At 41.3% G+C, this 22850-nt stretch overlaps 2 protein-coding genes across 2 annotated transcripts in view; one reads left to right on the top strand and one right to left on the bottom strand.

The window, feature by feature from the left end:
• Nucleotides 1–6235: 6235 nt before the first annotated feature.
• ATP5PB (ATP synthase peripheral stalk-membrane subunit b) lies at nt 6236–20283 on the bottom strand. Its single transcript, XM_006149589.2, has 7 exons — nt 20130–20283; nt 19839–19875; nt 14779–14924; nt 12363–12526; nt 11501–11626; nt 7893–8072; nt 6236–6642 (listed from the first exon to the last, which is right to left on the bottom strand). Exons 1-7 carry the CDS (start codon nt 20164–20166, stop codon nt 6565–6567), a joined length of 768 nt encoding a protein of 255 aa, XP_006149651.1. The 5' UTR covers nt 20167–20283; the 3' UTR covers nt 6236–6564.
• A 72-nt stretch (nt 20284–20355) lies between these two features.
• The window catches only part of WDR77 (WD repeat domain 77), a 9143-nt gene continuing 6648 nt past the window's right edge, over nt 20356–22850 (top strand). The window contains exons 1-4 of the mRNA XM_006149590.3: nt 20356–20648; nt 20880–21065; nt 21792–21933; nt 22577–22626. Of these exons, the coding sequence (XP_006149652.1) occupies nt 20534–20648; nt 20880–21065; nt 21792–21933; nt 22577–22626 (493 nt within the window). The 5' untranslated portion in view covers nt 20356–20533. The remainder of the gene's footprint in view (nt 20649–20879; nt 21066–21791; nt 21934–22576; nt 22627–22850) is intronic.

Below are 22850 nucleotides of genomic sequence, written 5' to 3'. Positions count from 1 at the left end.
TTTCCCTCTGCTTGTAAACCCACCAGCACTCAACCCGGAGGCCTGCTCTAACTACCCAATCACTGATCTCTTCCCAAAAGCCTCATCTTTTTTCCCTTCCCTTCCCTTCCCTTCCCTTCCCTTCCCTTCCCTTCCCTTCCCTTCCCTTCCCTTCCCTTCTGTTCCCTCTTCCCCTCCCCTCCCCTCCCCTTCCTTTCCCTTTCATTCTCTTTTTCCTTTCCTTTTCCTTCTCTTTTTCTTTTTTTTCCCTTCTCTTTCTCTTGCTGGGACCTGCTCAGCAGAACATGAATTCAAGGGGTGGAGGTTGCTGTGGATTAGAAATAAATGTAACAACAAACACACAAAGACAAGTATAGAAAAGTGAGGATTGAGTGGGCCCGACTTCTCTGATGAAGGAAGCCACCACCAGCAACCAGACTTAGGTTTTTCTTTTAAAGGGTAGAAAATGGGGGAAGAGGAAACGGAATGCAAAGCTAGTTGCATTTGGATGTAAGTCGTCTGAAGATGCAAAAACCGACTGGTGCCATGTAATTTCTCTGATCTTTTTGGGGCAAAATCTGATAAACACATGTGACTTCCTTTCACCTGATACAGCTCTGTGGTATCAGTATCTGCAACAACAAGCAGATAGCATTTTTTGTATGCAAATACTTTCATAGCCATGCAAATGAAGCTCACAGAAGCACGGTTCTACATGCCTCTAACGGTCACCATGTTTGCTGATTGGCCACTCTCCACACTCCCTCTCTCTTCCTCCTTTCTTTTCTTCTTTCTTCTCAGAGGGCATGTGCCCTTGGCCAGAGAGAGGCAAAAAGCACAACCCCATTGTGGGGTGGTTACACTGCAATCCTTTTAATACCTCCATTTAAGATTTCTACATCCATTTAGGATTTTGGGCATGCACATACATATGGCTAGCAGATTTTTTAAGCTGCTGGGGCCATTTCAAACTGTGGTTGGCCATGTAGGATTCTGCTCCCTTAGCTACTGGACCAGTCTGATTCTTCTGTTGAAGAACATGAAATTCCCTAATATGATCAAAAAGACCAAAGAAGTACATAATCTGAATGATCTATTTCTTCAGTTCTATCTCCTGCCAGTTTCTATCTCCTTCTTTTGTTCCACTAATTCTAGAGTTGTTTTTCGAAGTGCTATGATCTTTTCCATCTCAGGATCTTTGCACAAGTTGTTCTCTCTGTTTGATGACCTCATTATTCTTCAAATGATCAATTTAAGTGAAATCTGTTTTAGAAGGCCTTTTATGATCTCTTATACTAGATTAAGTTCACTTATTTTGTGCTCCTGTCACCTTACAGTTTTTTTGTTTTTTTTTTTTTGCTATAGGGCGCGTGCGCTCGCCAGACAGACAGAGAGAGACAGAGAGACAGAAAGCGAGAAATCACACACACACCCCCAGGGGGGATGGCCATGCCGCAATCCCTTCTCCTCCGTTCTCCTCTCGTGATCTTGGGCACTCGCGCACACGTGCCCGGTGTGAGTTTAAGCCACCGGGTCCGGGACGTGAATTGCGGTCGACTACATGGGAGTCCAGCCATTACGCTAACTGCTGGTCCCACCTTACAGTTTTAACATTAGAAACACTTAGATTGTTCGCTATGTTGATTACTAGACTGTAAGCTCTGTGGACACGTACCATATTATCTGTTTCTTGCAATGCTTAACCCATTGGGTGCTTTTTATAAATGATTGAATGAACCTGTTCCCTCATTGAGAAACTTCATTCTTTCAAGGTCCATCCTTACATTTTTCATTTCTCATGGAAGTTTTCCTTCCGTGAACACAAATTCCTTTGTCATCTTAATATCATTGTCCCTCTTAGGGATTTTGTTAATTTTAGAATCCTTTTCTTCTTTGTCTTACCTTTTCATCCTCTCCCTCTATCGACTTTTTCTTTATTAAAGCTTCTCTAATCTTAAAATTCCCCAAGCTGACCTTTAGCTCCCTCTAGTTACTAAGTAGTGTTCTGGAAATTATCTTGACATAAATCTATTTCTTCATCATCTTTTAATTCTTTAGCCTCATTGTAATCTGTCTTGTCCCTACCATTCAACCAAAGCTGCTCTAAGGAAGGCTGTCAAAGATTTTGCAAGTGCTAGCTGGAGAGAGAGAGAGACAGTGAGAGGGAAAATGAGAAACCACCCTCTGGGAATGGCCACACCACAATCCTGTCTCCATTCTCCTCCTGGAAGCTTTGGGCAAGTATGCATATATGCCCATTGTGATTTTTAAGCAACTGGGTTGAGGACTCAAACTGCGGTCAGCCATGTGGGAGTCCAGTGCCTTAACCACGCCACCTGATGGCCCCCACTTTCTTGATTTTATGACAGGACTTTCTCCAGGTTATTCTCTATGACTGGTTATTCCCTCTTCCAGAGTCCCTTATCTGTCATTCCTCAAGCTTTGATGTTCATTCATGCTCTATATTTAGTCCTATCCTCTTTACTGAAACAACTTTTCCTATACTTTTATCACGGTAAATAGTACCTTTCTTTCTAACTTTCTCACTAAAGAAACATGACTCAACTTGATTCTTCTTTTTCCATATTCTCCCCAGGCAAGTCCTAGTAATATTCTTTGGTACTTATCAATTCCTCCATCTGTACTGTCATAGCCTCTGGTGAAGTCCTTTGATGTCATTTAGCCAGAATGATCCAACTAGCCTAACCCATCTTGCCTCTCTCCAAACTCTCCCATATTCTAATTTTTTTGAAACAAAAATCTAATGATCATTCATCCACCTATAACTTGGCGGCTGTCCTGTCCTGAAAACAAAATCCAACTCCGTAGCACAGTATTTAAGGACCCTAACTAACCCTTTACTATTTATATTTCACTCTTAATGAGTTTCCAGAGTTTTTAAAGTGTCATACTCTCCTACATCTTCCTGGACTCTATCTAATCCCCCAAAGACACTTGTTTGTTAATCTCCTCATCCAAATGCCAGCTCAGACACTAATTTTTTTGACCTATTTATTTCTTTTACAAGAGACACAGGAAGAGACAGCACCTCCAACAGGGTCCTGATGTCATGATCTACTGGCAGCCTTCAGCCAGCCCTGCATCACATGCAAACGTGTACCTGGCATTCTCTGAGAGATCTCTAGACTTGAACTGGGAACCTTCCCATGTGGGATTGCCGCACAGAGTACGTTTTTCTGCTGTGCTACCATCTGGACCCTCTCCATGTTTTATCAGATGTTTCTGCTGACTTTCAATTAATTTGGGACTAAAATTTTTAAAGTATTAGTCGTTCAGGTTGACATGTATTGAAAAATAGTTATTATGGTGATTTGCAATGTTAACCATGGTTAGGCTAAGCTTCATTTTCCAGAATTCTCTTCCATGAATGTCTGGTTAAGATGGAACCCCAGACTATTTTTTTTTAAATTTTGTCAGCGGGCATGTGCACTCACTAAAGAAAGCACCTCCCCTACATGCAGAATGGTCACACCACAAGCCCTTTGCCTCCATTTCTCCTTTTTTGGAAAGTTTGGATACACATGTTTACATGCTTGATGTGTTTCTCAAGCCACTGGGTCCAGGACTCAAATCGTGAAGTCAGCCATATGGAATTCAGTCACCTTAACCACCATGCAATGTGTTGGCCCCACAAAACTCTCGAGCAAGATTTGAAGCAGCAATTTTGTAGTTCATACATGTTGTGATGGCTCATCAACTATAGCTGGGCAACTTCCCAGTCATTCCTTGGACTGTCCTTCCATTTCTCTAATCTTCACATCAGATGTTTGTGATGAAGAACCAGGGTTATACAAAACTACCACACCATTGAGTCAGATTGTAAAAGCCCACATGGGTTTTAGTCTGCTTGTGGTTTGCAACTGTTCCTGTCCACTTTACATTCAATCCCCCTCCTTAACTGCCTAACCTATGAACTTCAAGTTCCAGCATCAGAAAGGTAAACAGACTTAGATTTTAGCTCCCACAATAAAGTTAAGTCCCTTATACAGTGAGTCATTGGGAAAGCCATGAACACACCTTTGCATAGAAAAACATTAAAAAAACCAAGTCATGACTTTCTGGATGACCCATTCTAGTAATTCTGATTCACACAAAAAAGGAGGCTGGTGAGACTACTTAACATGGTGATTGCCCTACATTCAAAGCACCCTGAGACAGTCTATATCATTATATAATCTGTCTTCCTAGATTTTTCTCTTTGAGGCAGACTTTTATCTTTGTACGACCAGTGCTATACACTGCTTAGTATGAACTAGGTATTTTATACTATTTTAAAACTAAATTAATTAGAGAGTCCTCTGCAGATTCAATCAAAATTTCTCCTAAGTAACAAGGGAGTGTAATGGCTAAGGTTTTGTACCCACTCCCATGTGGCCAACTGTGGTTCAAGTCCCAGACCTGGCAGCTTGAAACTCACAGCAGGTACATGTGTGTGCATGCCCAAAATCCTGAGAGAATAAAGAAGGGACTGCTGCATGGCCATCCCCCCAGGAAGTGATTTCTTGCTTCTGTCTTTGTTTCCCCAGCAAATACATGTGCCCTATAGCAAAAATCTCTTAAAAAAAAAAAGTAACAACAAAGATGTTAATCTGATTTCTGTATTAGATTAATACACTAGCTATCAATAAATACTGACCCAAATGATTGTTACATAAATTTAATCTTTAGAAGTCAATGAAAATAACAATTACCCATATGACACATATTTTCAAATTATTTCCTACTATATATATTATCCATTTTAATACAGGTAAATCCTTGTTAGTGTGAGAATTAAATGCAGACAAATCTATTGAGGGAAGAACTGTCTGATTTATCTTTTTTTTCTTCAATTTCTTTTACTGCAGTGTTACAGAATTTATGAATACAATTTACTACCAGAACCATTTTTAAGTGTTTTAGTATTAAATACATTCCTAACGCTGTACAAATATCGCCACTATTCATATCCATAACTCATTTTGTGACTGAAACTTCATATCCATAAAAGAACTTTTTCCCATCTCCCCCATCTCACAGGCCCTGGCAACTACTTTTTTTTTTTTGAGAGATTTTTGCTATAAGGTGTGTGTGCTCACTGGAGACAGAGAGAAATTACCACTCCCAAGGGGGATGGCCACACCAGAATCTCTTCTCCTCCATTTTCCTCTCAGGATTTTGGGCACACACGCACATGTACCTGGCATGAGTTTGAAGCTGACTGGTCTGGGACTTGAATAAGTCAACTACATGGGAGTCCAATGACATAAACTTTATGGCATCTGCTGGTCCCATCTCTATGATTCTGACTATACCTTACATAAGTAGACTCCTATTTGGCTCTTTTGTGACTGGCTAATTTCATTTAGTATGTCTTTAGGTTCATACATCTTATAACAAGTATGAGTTTCCTTTCTTGTAAAGGTTGAAAGGCTGAATAATCCACTGTATGGACAGACTACAATTTGCTATTCACCTATTGATGGACACTTGAGCTGCTTCCATGTTTTAGCTACTGTGATAATGCTACTACGAACATACGTAGATAAATATTTCAAAACCCTGCTTTTAGTTCATTTGAATATAAACCTAAAGTGTTAATTTTATGCTTTTTTTGAGGAACCATCACTATTTTCTCACAATGGCTGTACCATTTCATATTTTCACCAATGGTATACATTATTGGCCTCAATTTCTTTTCATCCTCACCAACACATATCTTCTGTTACCAGCTAGATTCTTTTTTTTTTTTTTTTTAAGAGAGGTTTTTCCTCTACAGCACGTGGGCTCACCAGAAAGATGGAGACAGACAGAGAGATAGAAAACAAGAAATTACCCCCCTGGGGGATGGCCATACCACAATCCCTTCTCCTCTCCAGATCTTGGGCATGTATGCACACACACCCAGCCTGAGTTTAAGCAGCCGGGTCCAGGACTCAAACTATGTGGGAGTCCAACAATATAACCATTAGGCCACCTGTTGGTCCCTGACTAGATTCTTTTTTATGATACACTGAGTCCATGTTTCCTATATTCATACTAAAAAAGTAATAAAGTCAATAAGATGATTTGATATAAAATGTTTCCTTTTGTAATTTTAAGAACACTGAAAAGCTTTTTATTTTCCAAAACTTATCTGTAACTAGAAATAGCTAACTAAATGGTCCAAAAAAACAAGATATTAGTTTAATGACATCTTTAATTTTTACCCATATGACAAATACTGAAATATTTCAGAAACTTATGCAACTTGAAAAACCTTGCTTAAATTATCACTTTATTTCATGATGGTAAAATTAATTACAAATTTAAGTTATTATTTGGTAATCTTCAGTCAAGGAGCAAGTCTTATTAAAAGCAAACTGCCTGTTTCAAAAGTGATCATGGAACAACTCAGAATGCAGAGTAAAAAGAATGAGAAACCTCTCACTGGCCAATAAGACTTAGTTCACTATATGGAACTCAAACTTCTCATTTTTAGGACAGATGAACTGTAACTTCAGGAGACAGCAATATACAAAGATTTTGCCACATAGATGGATTTCTAAACAACTGTTTCTAGCTGTCTAATGGGGATAGAAACATTCACAGAACTGGCTGTGCCTGGGCCTTCTTTGCCAACAGCTTCAGATCTGCAATGCACTTGGCGATTGTCTCCTTTTCCTGTGATAAGAAAAGAGAAATCTGGTTAGACCTTCCCAAAATTGGATGGGCATAAAACACTAATTCTAAACAGCACTTCCTATCGGACCAGGACCTCATAATGAGTTTATTACTGGTTCAATGTAAGACTACTATCATAGAAGGCTTCAAAGTAAATAATATAAAGAAGATGTGATTTATTTTCGGCAAATACAGAATGAGTTAAAATCCCTGGCTCACAACTTTTATGAGTGAAACCTGTATAGAATCTGAGGCCAGGTACTTCTGTAGCCATTTGCCACAGAAACTGGCTTGTATAGCTGGCAGCTGCTTGAAAATGATCGGCTCAACAAGTTTGAGTAATAATGAAATGTTAAGAATAAAAACAATCTTAGTCTCTTCTATATATTTTTTCTGTATTTTTTAAAGTTTCTTAAAATAGACCAACCTTTGATAGACCCTGTTTTCCTAATCCTATATTGGTTAACAGAAAATGATCAGAAATGCCTAAGTATGCTACACATCTAGGAAAGAAGAAATTAAGTTGTAAGAAATAATTTTTAAAAATTCAGTTAAAGCAAATACAGAAAAAATTCTGTTCAAGACAGATGAAATTAAAACAGTTGGGAACAGAAAATAGGATAGACATCACAGAATTAGAAAATGGAAGGAGCTTATGTTTTATAAAGAACTTAAATATGTTGGTTAATGTTACTCAAATGATAAAAAGTTGACCAAAACCAGTATTTTCAACAATATTTCCATTGTGAGGTGGCAGAGATCCTTTAGTAACCAAACAATGAAGACAGAGGAAAGCCAGATGGCAGTTGTGCAGCAACTTCTAGGTTACTACTATCCCCCCAAAAATAATAATGATGATGATGATGGTGATGATGCAAGGTCACCTGCTGCAGACTCCCTATTACTATCATTTTTTTTAAAAGAGAGATTTCTGCTATTGAGTGTGTGCTTGCCAGAGAACAGAGACAGAAAGACAGAAAGTGAGAAATCACCCCCCAAGGGTGATAGCCACATCGCAATCCCTTCTCCTCTGTTTTCCTATCTTGGGTATGCATGCATGCACACACACCCAGTACGACTTTGAAAATGCTGTGTCTGGGACTTGAACTACGGCCGACTATGTGGGAGTCCAGTGATGTAACCACTACACCACCTGCTGGTCCCCCCAACTATTGCTATTTTAACAAAGCATCAGTGGAGGCTTATCAGAGATGGCTACAACTCCAGAAGCTACAAATAAAACTGTATACCTGCTGAGCGGAGATGCTCTGCACCACATGCTTCTCCACCCAGTTGATCATGTGCTCTTGTTCCTTTCGAACCATCATATTCTGCACGGAAATGTGATAGTCCAAGCGGTTCTTTACCTCCTTATACACTTTGTGAAGTCGTTCCCGGTAAGTAACCTCCAAGGCCATAGCAATATTGTTCTGAGGCAAAATTTCAAGAAAGGATGAATACTGTTTGCATACTTGAAAGCACCTTCCCACATTTCTTGGATTTAATTGTAAGTATATACATACACACACACTTTTATTACAACATGCAAACTCACCTTAATTTAAAAACTTACTGGATTCCACTATTACGAATGCATTATTCACTTGACCAAATTCTCTTGATAAATTAGGTTGTTTCCAATTTTTCTTCTATTATAAATAATGCTGCATATGTTGTATATTTGTCTTGTACTTATGTATGAATACTGGCTCAAATATTAACTAGTATCTGCTGAGTACCTACCATGCTCTAAACATGCCTATGTCTGTCAATTCAATTAAATTTTGTGACTATCCCATGGAAGTTACTACTGTAACCATTTTAATTAAAACAAACAAACAAAAAAACCCTAAAAAAGCCAAAAAAACCACCAGAGGGAGAAGTTAAGGAACTTGCCCAAGGTTAGAGCACTAATAAACTGTGAAGCCAAGATGTGAATATAGGCAGCCAGGTTACAAAGTCCATGCTCTTAGCACTACTACTTGGCTAACAGGCATCTTAAAACAACCCATGCAAAACTGATAGCTATTTGTGACAAAGTAAGTCAGAATGATTTTTCTAAATGTGAGATCATATTACTCTTTTTTTTTTTTTTTGAGAGGTTTTCACTATGAGGCGCGTGCACTCGCCAAACAGACAGAGAGACATAGAGACAGAAAGCGAGAAATCACCCCCCAGGGGGGATGGTCACGACACAATCCCTTCTCCTCCATTCTCCTCTCGGGATCTTGGGCACGCACGCATACGCGCCTGGCGTGTGTTTTTAAGCCACCGGGTCCGGGACGTGAAACGCGGTCGACTACGTGGGAGTCCAGCGACATAGCCATTATGCTAACTGCTGGTTCCCCATATTACTCTTTTCTTAAAAGCCTCCAATGACTTTCTCCCATTCAGAGTACAAGTCAAAGCCCTTAAGTCCATAAGATTTTACATACTCTAGTCCCTGGCCACCCTCTACCTGCTTCCTTTCATTCTTCCTTTACCTACTCCACTTCACGTGTGTTAGCCTCCTTACTTTCCTTAACTATGATAAGAAAACTTACAAGTTTACAGCCCTTGCAACTGTTCTTCCCTCTGTCTGAAATATTTCTTCAAAAATCATAATCACTTCTTTTAGGTCTCTGCTTAAATACTGCATTAGAGACCTTTCCTGACCACTTTATAAAGTACCTCCCTTTTCCCCTTTAACACTCATTTACTGTTCTGCATGCAGACACTCATATCTGCTCATTTATTTTCTATTCTCCTAATGCCTGTTTAGAAAATAAAACTCCATGAAGGCAGAAGTTGTGTTTTGTCCTTTACTATCTTTTGAGTACCATGCCTTGTCTAGAGCATCCACATGGGAAGAACTCAGTAGCTATGAAACAAACATTTCTTAAACAAAAGCTTCAATGACTATCATTTGGCTCTTATGAAAAATCTGTATCTTCCAATTTGGTTAAAAGAAAGAAAGAAAAAAGACCCTGAGAGAGAATGTCAGAATTTACATGCATGGGTGTGTATGTATAGTATGCATGAGGCAAGAAGCATTTTCTAATTGTAATCTAAATATGCATGGAAAGAGGCTTTGACATTTTCTCAGACTTTCTTATCTGTCAGAGGACACACATCTTGTCGGAGAGGGAGAAGAGGAAGAAAGCACCTCCCAACGAGGCATGGTCACACTGCAATCTCTTTTACCTCTATCCTGTCAGGATTTTGGGCGCACACATACCAGGCAAGTTTTTCTTTTTTATTTTTTTGGAGAGGTTTTTGCTATAAGGTGCATGTGCTCGCCAGAAAGACAGAGACAGACAGAGAGATAGAAAGTGAGAAATCACCCCCCGGGGGGATGGCCACACCACAATCCCTTCTCCTCCACTCTCCTCTCAGGATCTTGGGCATACACGCACATGTGCCCAGTGTGAGTTTAAGCCACCAGGTCTGGGACTCGAACCATGGTAGACTACATGGGAATTCAGTGACATAGCCATTAAGTTAACTGCTGGTCCGAACCAGGCATGTTTTTCAAGCTGCCAGAGTTAGGATTGAACCACTTGGTCAGATGATCTTGATCTTCTAACTACTACTGCTTTTTTCCTGAGATGTTCAGACGTTTGCTTAAAGATCTTTAGGGATCCCATTTAAAAGAATACAGATGCTTGGGCCAGCAGGTGGCATGGAGGTTAAAGCAGCTGGATACCACACAGATGACTAAAGTTCAAGTCCTGAACCCAGCAGATTGAAAACTATGCTGGGTGCATGCATGTGTGTGAACAAAATCCCAAAAGGAGAATGGAGGAGAAGGCATTATGTATGGCCATGCCCCCCGACCGGGGTGATTTCTCACTTTTCCTCTTTATCTCTCTGGCAAGCTTATGTGCGCTAAGGGAAACGGGAAAAACAAAACCAAAAAGGATACCAATTCTTGGATAGCCCCTAACAGAGATTCTTGAAATTAGTACCAAAACCTACACTGAAGGTGACTGCTGCACGTAGTTCTGAGACTATGCTGAGAAATACTGTCTTACGTCCTCGATATCTCTATCTCATTATTTCAGAGGTGCTTCTATTACTTCAACTTAAGAACATCTCACTTTTAAACATTAGGTGTAAAACACTGAGCTTGAAGTAAATAGTGACAAAATACTCAAACATGTTCCTAGAGATTGTTGAGGAAAGTGAATAATTCAGATTCTAATTAATCTCTGACTACGGTAAACAGCTCTACTACTATCTGAATATGCTTTGTGAATTTGTAATGTCAAGATTTCCAATTTTCTTATAGCAAATAGGTTAAGTAAGATTTTCTTATAAGCACGCATGAAATACCTGGTTATAGTCTTTCTCGGCTAGTGTGTATCATTATTTAATCTCTATAATTTAATGACTTTGCTCCTTCTGTGTGAATCCAAAATGTGTGTGTGTGTGTGTGTGTGTGTGTGTTTTACAACTTGCTTCTAATTTTACAATAATTCCAATTACCTTTCTACTTGTTGGTTCTTTACTGTCAAAATAGGTATAAATTATCACCCCACCCAAATCTTTTTTCTAAATAAAAAACACTTGGGTTGGACCTATGGCCTAGCGATTAATATGGCTTGACCATGCAATTCAAATCTTGGCGCTGGTGGTTTGAATTCGTGTGGGTGCCCCAAATCCTGAAAGGATGAGGAAATGAAGAAGGGGCTGTACTGTGACTACATCCCACAGAGGGGAGGTGCTTTCTTCTTCTGTACCTTCCAGCAAATTAAAAATAATAAATAAAATAAACTTAATCTATTTACCCATTCCTAAGACACTCTAAATTAAAAAAAAAAAATGCAGACACACGAGTAACTTCATTCTTCTTAGAAACAGAAACTTGGAAACCTACCCTCTGGACATCAAAAAGATAATGGCGCTTCTGAACCAGTGCCTGCTGCAACTTCTCCAAATCAATTGCATCCTGGATTTGTTGGATGGTATCCTGCTTTGCTGCTTCTAGTTGGGCAATTTTTTCCTACAATGATATTGACAATAAAGATCAGTGAAAACACGAAGGGTAATGAAAACAGATTCACTTTTTGCTTCCTCAAAATTATATCCCTCATTTGTGGAAATACCCACAAATAAACTTATAACCATGGAAAAGTTGGAAACTTAGTTTTAAAAAAACTAATATTAACACTTATAGGGGCTGGCAGGTGGTATGGTGGTTAAGGACGCTGGACTCCCACATGGCCAACCCTAGTTCAAGTCCTGGACCTGGCGGCTTCCTTTCTCATCACCCCCCCAACCCCCCACCCTTTCCCTCTCCGATAAAATTAAAAAAAAAAAAAACAACAAAAAAAACCCCCCACAACTTATAATTGTAATCATAATAATCACTTTCATATCTATATGTTCTTCCTCCAAATTTTTTTTTTTGAGAGGTTTTTGCTATAGGGCATGTGCGCTCGCCAGACAGACAGAGATACAGAGACAGAAAGCGAGAAATCACCCCCCAGAGGGGATGGTCATGCCGCAATCCCTTCTCCTCCATTCTCCTCTTGGGATCTTGGGCACACAGGCACACGCGCCCGGCATGAGTTTTAAGCCACCAGGTCTGGGACACGAACCGTGGTCAACTACGAGGGAGTCCAGAGACACAGCCATTATGCTAAATGCTGGTTCCCCTTCCTCCAATATTCACACAAAAATATCATTGTAAGTTTCTGCTATAGTATAAGCTAGGGAATAAGATTTATGGTTCTTACCTCATTGAGTTTATCAGCAAATTCTCCAACAGCGGCACCATATTTTTTAACTGCATAGACAAGTAACCCTACTACTGATATAGTAGAAAATGTCTCTGGGGTAATCACATATATTTCTTTGGATAGAAAATACAAGATAAGCCCAGTTCCAAGCACATAAGGTCCTAAAAGGAGAAAAAGTTTTTTATGAATGGATATGTTATGCTTAAAAGGAGTAACATAGAAAGATACTTCTATATTTGATTAGATGATGGCAAAGTTAAGTAACAATTTTAAAAAACAAGATTCAGGACAGGCAGATGACATAATGGTTACATTGCTAGACTCCCACATGGCTGACCATGGTTTGAGTCCCGGAGTTGGCAGCTTGAAACTCATGCCAGGTGCACGTGTGGGCCAAAATCCTGAAAGAAGGGAGAAGGGATTGTGGCTTGGTCAACCCCTGTGGGGGGTGATTTTTTGTTTTCTGTCTATTTCTATCTCTCCAGCAAATGTACACGCCCTATAGCAAAAATCTCTCTTTAAAAAAAAAAAAGATTCAAAGAGAAAATACTAGATCAGGAAGTGGTATGGCAGAATTGAAATAACAATGATCTGGACTCATGGAAATCTGTATTTTGACTTTATAACTTATAAGAAACGGAGCAATATGGTCTCTGAATTTAATTTCCTCACCTTTAAAATAGTAGTACTTTCTTCATAGGATTGATGAAATTAAGAAACAACATGTGTAAAGTATCCAGTACAGCAGCTCAATAAACAGAAACTACTTCATAATGACATCAAGTTTCAAATTATTTTCCTGAGAAATTTGTCCAGCCAAGTATCTCATTTATTCAATGGGAACACTGAACAGGAGAAAACTGATCTAGTTTTGCCTGTTTTTATTTAAAAGCAACTTGCTGCAGAAAACAAGCAAAAAACTCATACAGGAATACATATGTAAAAGCAAGTACTGTGTGTAGGTATCAGATTTCTCAACTCTTGTAGCAATACCTCAAATATGGGCATATTTTTACTGAACCAGGCAACGAGCTCTGAAAGGACACAAACCATGATTTACATTTTTCTTTTCTTTTTTTTTTTTAATTTTGTCAGAGTGTGCATGCAACTTGCTGGAGAGAGGGGCTGGGGAGGAGTATAAGTGACAAAGCACTCTCCTCCATGAAGAAGTCATGCTGCAATGCTGTCTCCATTTCTCTCTCCTGTCAGGAACCTGAGCGTATGTGCATTTGTGACAACATGGTTTTCCAAGCGACTGGGTCCAAGGCTTGAACCTTATACTCAGACATGCGGGATCCATCTCACATAACCACCAGGTCATGGGCTGACCCACATGATTTATGATTCTTTAGGATTCTCCTCTATGCTTTACAAGATGTTAGGCAGGGATACAAGTAGGTCTTTAGGGCAGCATTTTACAATGTTTTTGAGCAGCACTGCTACCAAAGGATGTTAGAATGTATTAGAAGAATGAAACAGTCTCAAATACATTTTACAGATTACAGTTTCCCAAAGTTTCAGCAGGTTTTTTTTTTCTTTAAATTATCTTCAATATATAAATTTACAATAGGAATTTGCAAGAAAGGCCTGTCACATGTAACACTTTCTATCAGTTATAGAGATCTGAGTATACTAAAGTTTCTTGCAATTTCAGTTAGGCCATTCCACGGTTTAAAAAAACTCTTTGGATTCAATGTTTCATAGTCACAGCAGTACTTCAGTAGAAAGTGTGAAAAAACCCTAAACTTAATTGAGAAGCGAGATTCAAGCCTAGCTCAGCCACTCAAGATAATACAATCTCAGCAAATTATTTGTTTCTAGCTTTTCCTAGTAATAAAAATGTCCCCATATGACTGTTACAAGGACTAAATAATTTAAGTAAAAATCACACTGTGTTGTAAAAACACAAGACCATGAAAGTTTACCTTCTAAATGGAGAAAGTGACAAAGATGATTTAATTTTGTTTATAATGTGCCAATGTGCACATATATATAATTTGTCTTTTTACCCTTCTTTTTATCTGTAGCTGATTTCATTTTCTGACAGTATATCATAAAATCATTCAATTATTTCTTACCTACCACCTCTCTCTCTCTCTCTCTCTCTCTATATATATATATATATATATGTAAATACTCCATTCATGATGGCAGGCACTTAATTTAGTTGATCACTATATACCTAGATCAGTGCCTGGCATAGAACAGGCATTCAAAAATTGTGGTATATCAACTAATAGGCATAAATGCTATAAAATTAAATTAAAATCCCAAACAAGTTTAGACAAAAAACATGTCAGAGCAACCAAATCAATTGTTACATTGAATCAGCTCCACAACTTCTTTTGAAAACAGCTGACTGATTTTATTGATGCCATCTAAACATATTCTCAAATTCTGGTCAAATTCTCACCTGTTACACCAGTTTTAGGATAAAGGAACTGGAAGAACTCCTCAGGGATCAGTCCAAGACGAACTTTTCCTCCATGTTCAGGAAGAGGTGGTACAGGGGCAAGACGTGGCTGTCCTGTGTGAAAGACCCTTGTTGCCTGCAACACTCTACAATAGTAATTGTACAAATTTAGAGGCCATTCTTTAAAGAGAACATGATATATGAACAATCAGCAAAAATAAAAAATGGGGATAAAGATTGAGGCAGTTTCCCACTAACTATCATAATGGAAAGTGAATGGAACAGGAAAAAAGATCAGGGGTCTAATCATTAGCTTTGCAACAAGTGTAGTAACTGAAACACAGACATTTAAAGCCACACACCACCTCCTACCCAATACTGGAATTCCTTCTGTAAGCACCACAGATCATCTATCTAGCACTTTTTGTCTATTGGCAAAGAAATATGTAAGAACCTGGACTCTACTTGGGTCTAAATCCTTGACTTGTCACTTGACTCTGAGTAAGGAACTTAACCTTTTGCAATCTCAGATTTCTCTAACTAAATGGGAATAAAAACTGTATGGAGTTGTTATGAGGACAGAGTTACTGACCGGGTCTTTAAAGAGTTCATGGAAAATGTGTTTTATGTAAAAACTGTATTGAGGCCAGCAAGTGGTGTGGAGGGTGGGGTGGCTGGATCCCACATGCCTGACTGTGCAGTGAGTCCTGGACTTAGTGGTTTGGGAATCAAGCCTGTCACATGTGCATGTATACCCAAAATCCTGAGAGGGGAATGGAGAAGAGATTGCAGTGTGACTATGTCCCCTGGAGGGGTGATTTCTCATTTTGTCTGTCTCTGGTAAGTGCACGTGCCCTATAGCAAACTAAGAAAGAATTTCAAATTATCTTGGAAGGAAATATACTCACAGGTTTTCCATGGATTTCTTTTTTCTTTTTTTGGAGAGGTTTTTGCTATAGAGCATGTGTGCTCGCCAGAGAGAGACAGAGAGACAGGAAGCGAGAAATCACCCCCCACGGGGGATGGCCATGCCATCACCCCACAGGGGGGAGGCCACGGCACAGAATCCCTTTCTCCATTCGCCTCTCGGGATCTTGGACACGCACGCACACGCGCCCGGCGTGACGCGAACTGTGGTCGACTACGTAGGAGTCCAGCAACATAGCCATTATGCTAACTGCTGGTCTCCCTTTTTTTTCTTTTTTTTTTTGAGAGTCCATGGATTTTTTTTTTTTTTTTTCGGAGAGATTTTCACTGTAGGGCGCGTGCGCTCGCCAGACAGACAGAGAGAGACATAGAGACAGAAAGCGAGAAATCACCCCCCAGGGGGGATGGTCACGCCGCAATCCCTTCTCCTCCATTCTCCTCTCGGGATCTTGGGCACGCACGCACACGCGCCCGGCGTGAGTTTTAAGCCACCAGGTCTGAGACACGAACCGCGGTCGACTGACTACGTGGGAGTCCAGCGACATAGCCATTACGCTAACTGCTGGTTCCCGAGAGTCCATGGATTTTTGAAGTCCCTTACTAAGAACTGTACTTGGCATGTGGTAAAAGTTCTGTGTAACTGGTTAGCTCCTATATGCCAGTTACGCTGTAAGCTTTTTGATCTCAAGAATTCTGACCTTTTAAAATATTCCTTTTGATGAAGTGCTAACAACTATCTGAAACAGGCCTTTTCAGTGTTGTGTAGATCTAATTATGTTCATATACCCTTGGAACCTCTATCCATCCACTGGTTCTAGTTATGCTTTTCTATGTAAGGCAACATTCATGTAGCTGGATTAAATATCTAATACGTATTATCCACAAGGAGCTCTCTGGTTTTATTTTTAAATACAAGGTACTGAGAACTACATATAATACTTCAGATATAGCATAACCATTTAATTCATTCTAAAGTATTTATTTATCAATTTAATTAATTTAGACAGGGTCACCCTATGTCATGATCCTCCTACCTCAGTCTCCTGAGTAGCTAGGACTTCAGGCATGTGACAATGTGCTGGCTTTAGGGTGGACCAGGAATCGAATTTGGACCTCCCACGTGGCCTCAGCCTCCAAGTAGTAGCATGTAATAGCACATGCTACTGCAGGCTGGGTCTACAAATATTTATTGAGGACTTGCTATTGCCAATACTGGTTTTGAAACACTGCATTATTATCAACAGTGAGTCTGTAAACTATTCTTGGACTAAAGCAGCCTAAGATTTCAGTTTTAGCAGTAAGAGCATAGAGATGTCTCATTAGGTTTCTAATGAAGTAAAATCTTCCAGTCTCTTTTTGTTGTCAAGCTCAGTCACCTTCAAGTTGTAGTATGATTCTGTCCCACTTCCTACTTCCACCTCTACCTCTATTAGCTGTAATATAAAATACATGATTTTATCGATTTTGACTCAGTGCTTATCTTCTGAATATAATTACTGTCTCCAATATATTAGCTAACCCACCAAATTTTGAAATCTGAGATTCATGCTCGAGTGTCCTTCACTTAAATCAACATTTCTCAGTCTTTGCACTACTGATATTTTAGACTGGATAATTCTTTGTTCTGGAAGGCTATTCTGTGACTGTGGAATGTTTACCAGTTTCCCTCTGGCTTTTATACACTTTTATATACCAGATGCCAGCAGTACACCCCTCCCTCTACCTACCCAACGGTGACAACCAAGAATGTCTCCATACATTGCCAAATGTCCCTAAAGGGCAAAAGTGCCCAGGTTGAGAACCACTGATTTTAATCACAGCACTAGAGAACTAGCTTAGGCAGACACAAGTCATCTCCACAACTGGCAGCCATAGTTCAAGCTTTATCATCTTCAACTTAAACTAGTTTAATGATCCCAAACCTGCTTACTCTGACTGATTATCAAATGGCCCTTAAATCTAGCTCCCTCACATTACTGTCAATGCTTCTAAAATGCAAAATTTGATTTGAACACTTTCAACAGGCTCACTTTTGCCCTCAAAAACAAGCTACTTAATAAGCAAACATGATTCAATACCTGTCAAATTTTACAGCCTTGTCGTATTTTCCTACCTTCTAGTTATAAGAACAAAACAAAACAAAAAAATGTGCTTTATGTTGCTCTTCCATACTGCTATGCCCTTAATACCATGACTTTAGAACAATGACTGCCAAGCCCCTCTAGCCTTCAGAAGATTTCAATACCACCTTTATACAAGTCTCCCCGGTCCTGGACTAACATTCATTCGTTCAGGCAATACAATACTTACTGATTTTGTACTATGACAAGCTCTGAGAACATTGCAATGAACAAAGTCCTAACCTTCAACTTTATAGTGGGGGATGTGGGACATGTGGATGTGTATGTACATCCACACACAACTTCAGAAAGCCATAAGTGCTATGATGAAAATGGAGCAAGTTAAGGGGATAGGGAAAAATGAAGGGGAACAGCAGTTTTGGAGGTTGGAGACAGTTGAGCCAATGACCTGGGGGAAAAAGAAGGTAAAAAGATCCTAAGGTGGTGGCCAGCAAGTGGTGTGGTGGTTAATGTGCTGGATTCCCACATAGATAATTGTGGTTTGAGTCTCAGGCTCAGCATCTTGAAAATCACAACAAATACATGAATAAATAGTTTATTAAACAAAAAAGATCCTATGGTAAGAATGAGCTTGGTAGTTTTGAGGCAGGCCAGGTTAGAGAATGAGCTAAAAAGAAAATGGAAGGAGATGGAATCAAGAGGTAGAATGGACTTTGGAATTATGCTAAATTTGGGTTTCATTTCATGTGGGATGGGGAGCCCTGAAAGGTTTTGTGAAGAACAACTGAGTTTTGCTATTGGGCATGTGTGTTTACCAGATAGAGACAGAGAGAAGAAAAGTGAGAAATCATCCTCTAGAGAGGGTGGCCATGCTGCAATCCCTTTTCCATTCTCCTCTCAGGATTTTGGGCACACAGGCACAGTACCTGATGTGTCTTTCCAAGTGGCTAGATCCTGGACTCAAACCACTCATGTGGGCTTAGTTGGCCAGCTACCTTAACCTCCATTACACCTGCTGGCCCCAAGTAATTTTAACAGTAACAGCTGCTAGCTTTTATTAAGCACATACTACATACCAAGCACTGTTTTTAAGTTTTGGAGGAATTAAGTCTCTTAATTCTTTTTTATTTATTTATTTATTTATTTATTTTTTTGGAGAGATTTTCACTGTAGGGTGCGTGCGCTCGCCAGACAGAGAGAGACATAGAGACAGAAAGCGAGAAATCACCCCCCAGGGGGGATGGTCACGCCGCAATCCCTTCTCCTCCATTCTCCTCTCGGGATCTTGGGCACGCACGCACACGCGCCCGGCGTGAGTTTTAAGCCACCGGGTCCGGGACACGAACCGCGGTCGACTACGTGGGAGTCCAGCAACACAGCCATTACGCTAACTGCTGGTTCCCAAGTCTCTTAATTCTTATAACCATAACCTATTATCTTCACTGTGTGATGAACTTGAGGTCACACAGTAAGTGGAGAGGTCAGGTGTACCCTAGTCCAGCTTTGGAGACCTCACTCTAAAGTACTGGTCTATAGCTGCCTCCCCTCTTAGACCGTGTATGATGAAGGTTCGCACTTACCCTTTACTCATTCTTGTATCTTTGGTTAAGTGGGTGACAAGACAAACACAGAATTAAAACGAGTGACTTCTGCTTTGCCAGTAAAAAGGTAGGAATCTAGGAGCCAGACTGACAACATGCTTCACTGTTTTATTTAGCAAAATATGTTCTTGGGTATACACGCTAGTAACTAACTGCGGCTGTGGCAGCTTATCTAGTTGAAGGTCACAGGGAGAAGGGCGGGGCCTACAACACACCAAAACTAGTTCCTAGCTTAGTTGGAACACTAAATGACTTATGCCCCTGAAAGTCTCCGTCATAATGACACGACCAAGTTCCAGGCAGTTACAGGAACGAGTGTTTAAATGAGGGAAAAGCATCCCACAATTACCTGCAGAAAGGTCATCTCTGGCCTAAAGCCAAGGGGAAACTGAGAAATGAAACGAGGTGATAAACCGAGGACGAAGAGGAGCATTACACCCCTCACACTTACCCTGGACCTAGGAGGGCAGCGTTCTTCAGAGAGGGGGCTGCAGACACACAAGGCGCAGGTCAGCAAAGTCGAAATGAAATCTAGTTTGTCCCTTCCTCAGTGGCCCCTTCCCCGTGCGGCCACTCTCTAAAGCCACACACCTCTCTCGCCCGTCCCCTGAAACCCCGCGTTCCCTGTGACCTGCTAGAATCACTCCCCACTCAGGCCGAAACTCGCAGCCCCTGTCTCCACCCTCTTTCCTCCCTTGTGACCCCTAGACTCGTTTCCCAGGCCAGAGTCTACAGTCCTCACCCGCTGCAGCGGCAGAGAGTACCACCCGGGACAGCATAGTCAGCGAAGGTCCAGGCCGCGGACTTAGCGTCCCTGTGACCCCGACCACAGACTGCGTCGGGGGCAAAAGCAAGATGGCCGCTCACAGGTCTCGCGAGAACGGAACATGGTACGGCTTTTCCATCAACCTACTTCCAGACCTTTTTCCTCGCGAGAAGACGCACAGCGCTCTGAGAGCCTGTGGCAGAAGGGCGGCAGACGAAAAGCGGAATGGACTGTAGAAGCAATTCTCGCGAGAAGAGGAGTTGCTGTCGCCTCCTGAGAGGGGCGGATGCCTTAGAGGTGCACCACGTGGGAATTGGCGCTGGAGCTGACTCTCGGGCCGGGGTCCAGTCTGGATCTAGGTTGGAGTCGGAACAGCGGAGATGCGGAAGGAAACTCCACCTCCCTTAGTGCCCCCGGCGGCCCGCGAATGGAACCTTCCCCCTAATGCCCCCGCCTGTATGGAACGGCAGTTGGAGGCTGCGCGGTATCGGTCCGGTGAGCCGAGATCCCGGGCCTGGGAGCTCCCTCACCCCGGCCCAGGGTGCCCCTTCCAGCTCGCCCCCGCTCTGCATGCCATCCTGATCCCTGCCTTGCGTCGCCGAGCTGTCCCCACCCCTGCCCCGAGTTCCTGAGCTCAGTCCAGACCCAGCTCGCATGCTGTACCGTACGGTCACCATGGAGACGGGCCCTTACGCCACTCGCGCTGACAGCTTGTCCCCTCCGTAGATGGGGCGCTTCTGCTCGGGGCCTCCAGCCTCAGTGGCCGCTGCTGGGCCGGCTCTCTTTGGCTTTTCAAGGACCCTTGTGCTGCCCCCAACGAAGGCTTCTGCTCCGCCGGAGTCCAGACGGAGGCCGGAGTGGCTGACCACACTTGGGTGGGGGACAGAGGTATCTTAGTGGCTTCTGATTCAGGTGAGTGACTTTCCCCTGATCCCTCAGGTAAAGGCCTGGTGTCTCCTAGGCGCAGTCTTTACTGTTCCAAACTCTGCTTGGAGGAACCTGAGAGTGTTGGCCCCAAATGCAAACTCTTATGTTGGTGGGAAATACCCTTTTTTTCCAAGATTCTAAATTGCGTAGTGGAATTTTCTATAAAATCCATCACAAAATTAAAGAAACGGATTGGAACCATTTCTTTCTTCTTTAACCCCACTTCTAACCTCCTTAGCCTACTCTTTTTAAAGACTGTGCAAAGACATTTATTCAGGTAGTTCAGGAAATATTTACTAGGGTCCACGTGTTTGGGAAGGATTAACATCACTGAACTGTAGGCTGCCTGTACAGTTGTGGAGACTTCATCCGTGCCCCCAGGAAATGGATTTCCCAGTGTTCTCTCAGTGGAAGCACAATAATGGATTTTACAGGCTGTACCATCCTTCTCTGTTATTCTAGGAGCCTTCTCTACGTAGTTATCTGGGATGGTACTAGGAAAACAGTAATGCAGTGTAAAGCCAAATGGCCTGGGAGCTAGCTAAGCCCTATAGTGAATGAGTGATGTGGACTCTTTTTTTGTGGTAGTAAATTATTTTTGTAAGTTTAATGACAACTAATTGAATCTTAGAAATGAACTGCAGGTTTGGTATAATTCAAGCTCATGTTTCTCTTGCCCCTCTCACCCTGACCCCATCCTATTCTCAACAGGTGCTGTTGAATTGTGGGAGCTGGATGAGAACGAAACTCTTATTGTTAGCAAGTTCTGCAAGTATGAGCATGATGACATCGTGTCTACAGTCAGTGTCCTGAGCTCTGGCACGCAAGCTGTCAGTGGTAGCAAAGACTTCTGGTGGGTCCCTGTTTTCATCACTGCTGTCTCTATGTCTGCTTTGGGTGCTCTTACTATCCTGTTAATCTCATTAAGTAACATTTTGGGCTCATTGTATGACCCAGCAACTAATTATAGTATGTCCATAAGTGTCCGTATTGTTCTTTTTTTTGGAGACATTTTTGCTATAGGGCGTGTGCGCTTGCCAGACAGAGAGAGGCATAGAGACAGAAAGCGAGAAATCACCCCCCAGGGGGGATGGCCATGCCGCAATCACTTCTCCTCCATTCTCCTCTCAGGATCTTGGGCACGCACGCACACGCGCCCAGCATGAGTTCAAGCCATCAGGTCCAGGACTCGAACCATGGTCAACTACATGGGAGTCCAATGACATAGCCATTACGCTAACTGCTGGTCCCGTGTCTGTATTGTTCTATCAACCCCATTAAGTAACGTTTTAGACTTGGTATAAGAACCCAACCACTAATTATAGTATGTCCTTAAAGTTTCTGTAGAGATTTTACAATTCACCATAAATAGACCAGTAGCAGGATTCCAGGAAACAAAGACATGGGACATGGTTGAAGAAAGTTCTAATTTGAAAATGTTTTCATGTTGATAGTGGGAGTGCAAGATTAAGTGTCTGTTTCTTTTTGCTTCATAGCATCAAGGTTTGGGATCTTGCTCAGCAAACGGTACTGAATTCATACCGAGGTAAGTATTCTTTCCTTTTCAGTCCTGGTCTCAGCTATTTTGTTTTTAATCTTCCTCTTTGGGATGTTTGAACTTTTCATGGGAGGGCTGCAGTTTAATGTTCTTTTGCCTAATCGCTTTTTTCTAAAGCTATCATTAGGGTCCAATGTCCACCATTTGTCCTTTTCTCAGTTTCCCTATTTATTTTAACGGCCTCACAACTGTGGCTATACAGGACTCAGTCC

Source organism: Tupaia chinensis, unplaced genomic scaffold, assembly GCF_000334495.1.
Source record: "Tupaia chinensis unplaced genomic scaffold, TupChi_1.0 Scaffold000270_2, whole genome shotgun sequence".
In the NCBI taxonomy this organism is placed as follows: Eukaryota; Metazoa; Chordata; class Mammalia; order Scandentia; family Tupaiidae; genus Tupaia; species Tupaia belangeri.
Note: the sequence above shows the minus strand (reverse complement) of the source record. Positions and strands in the feature narration are given on the sequence as shown.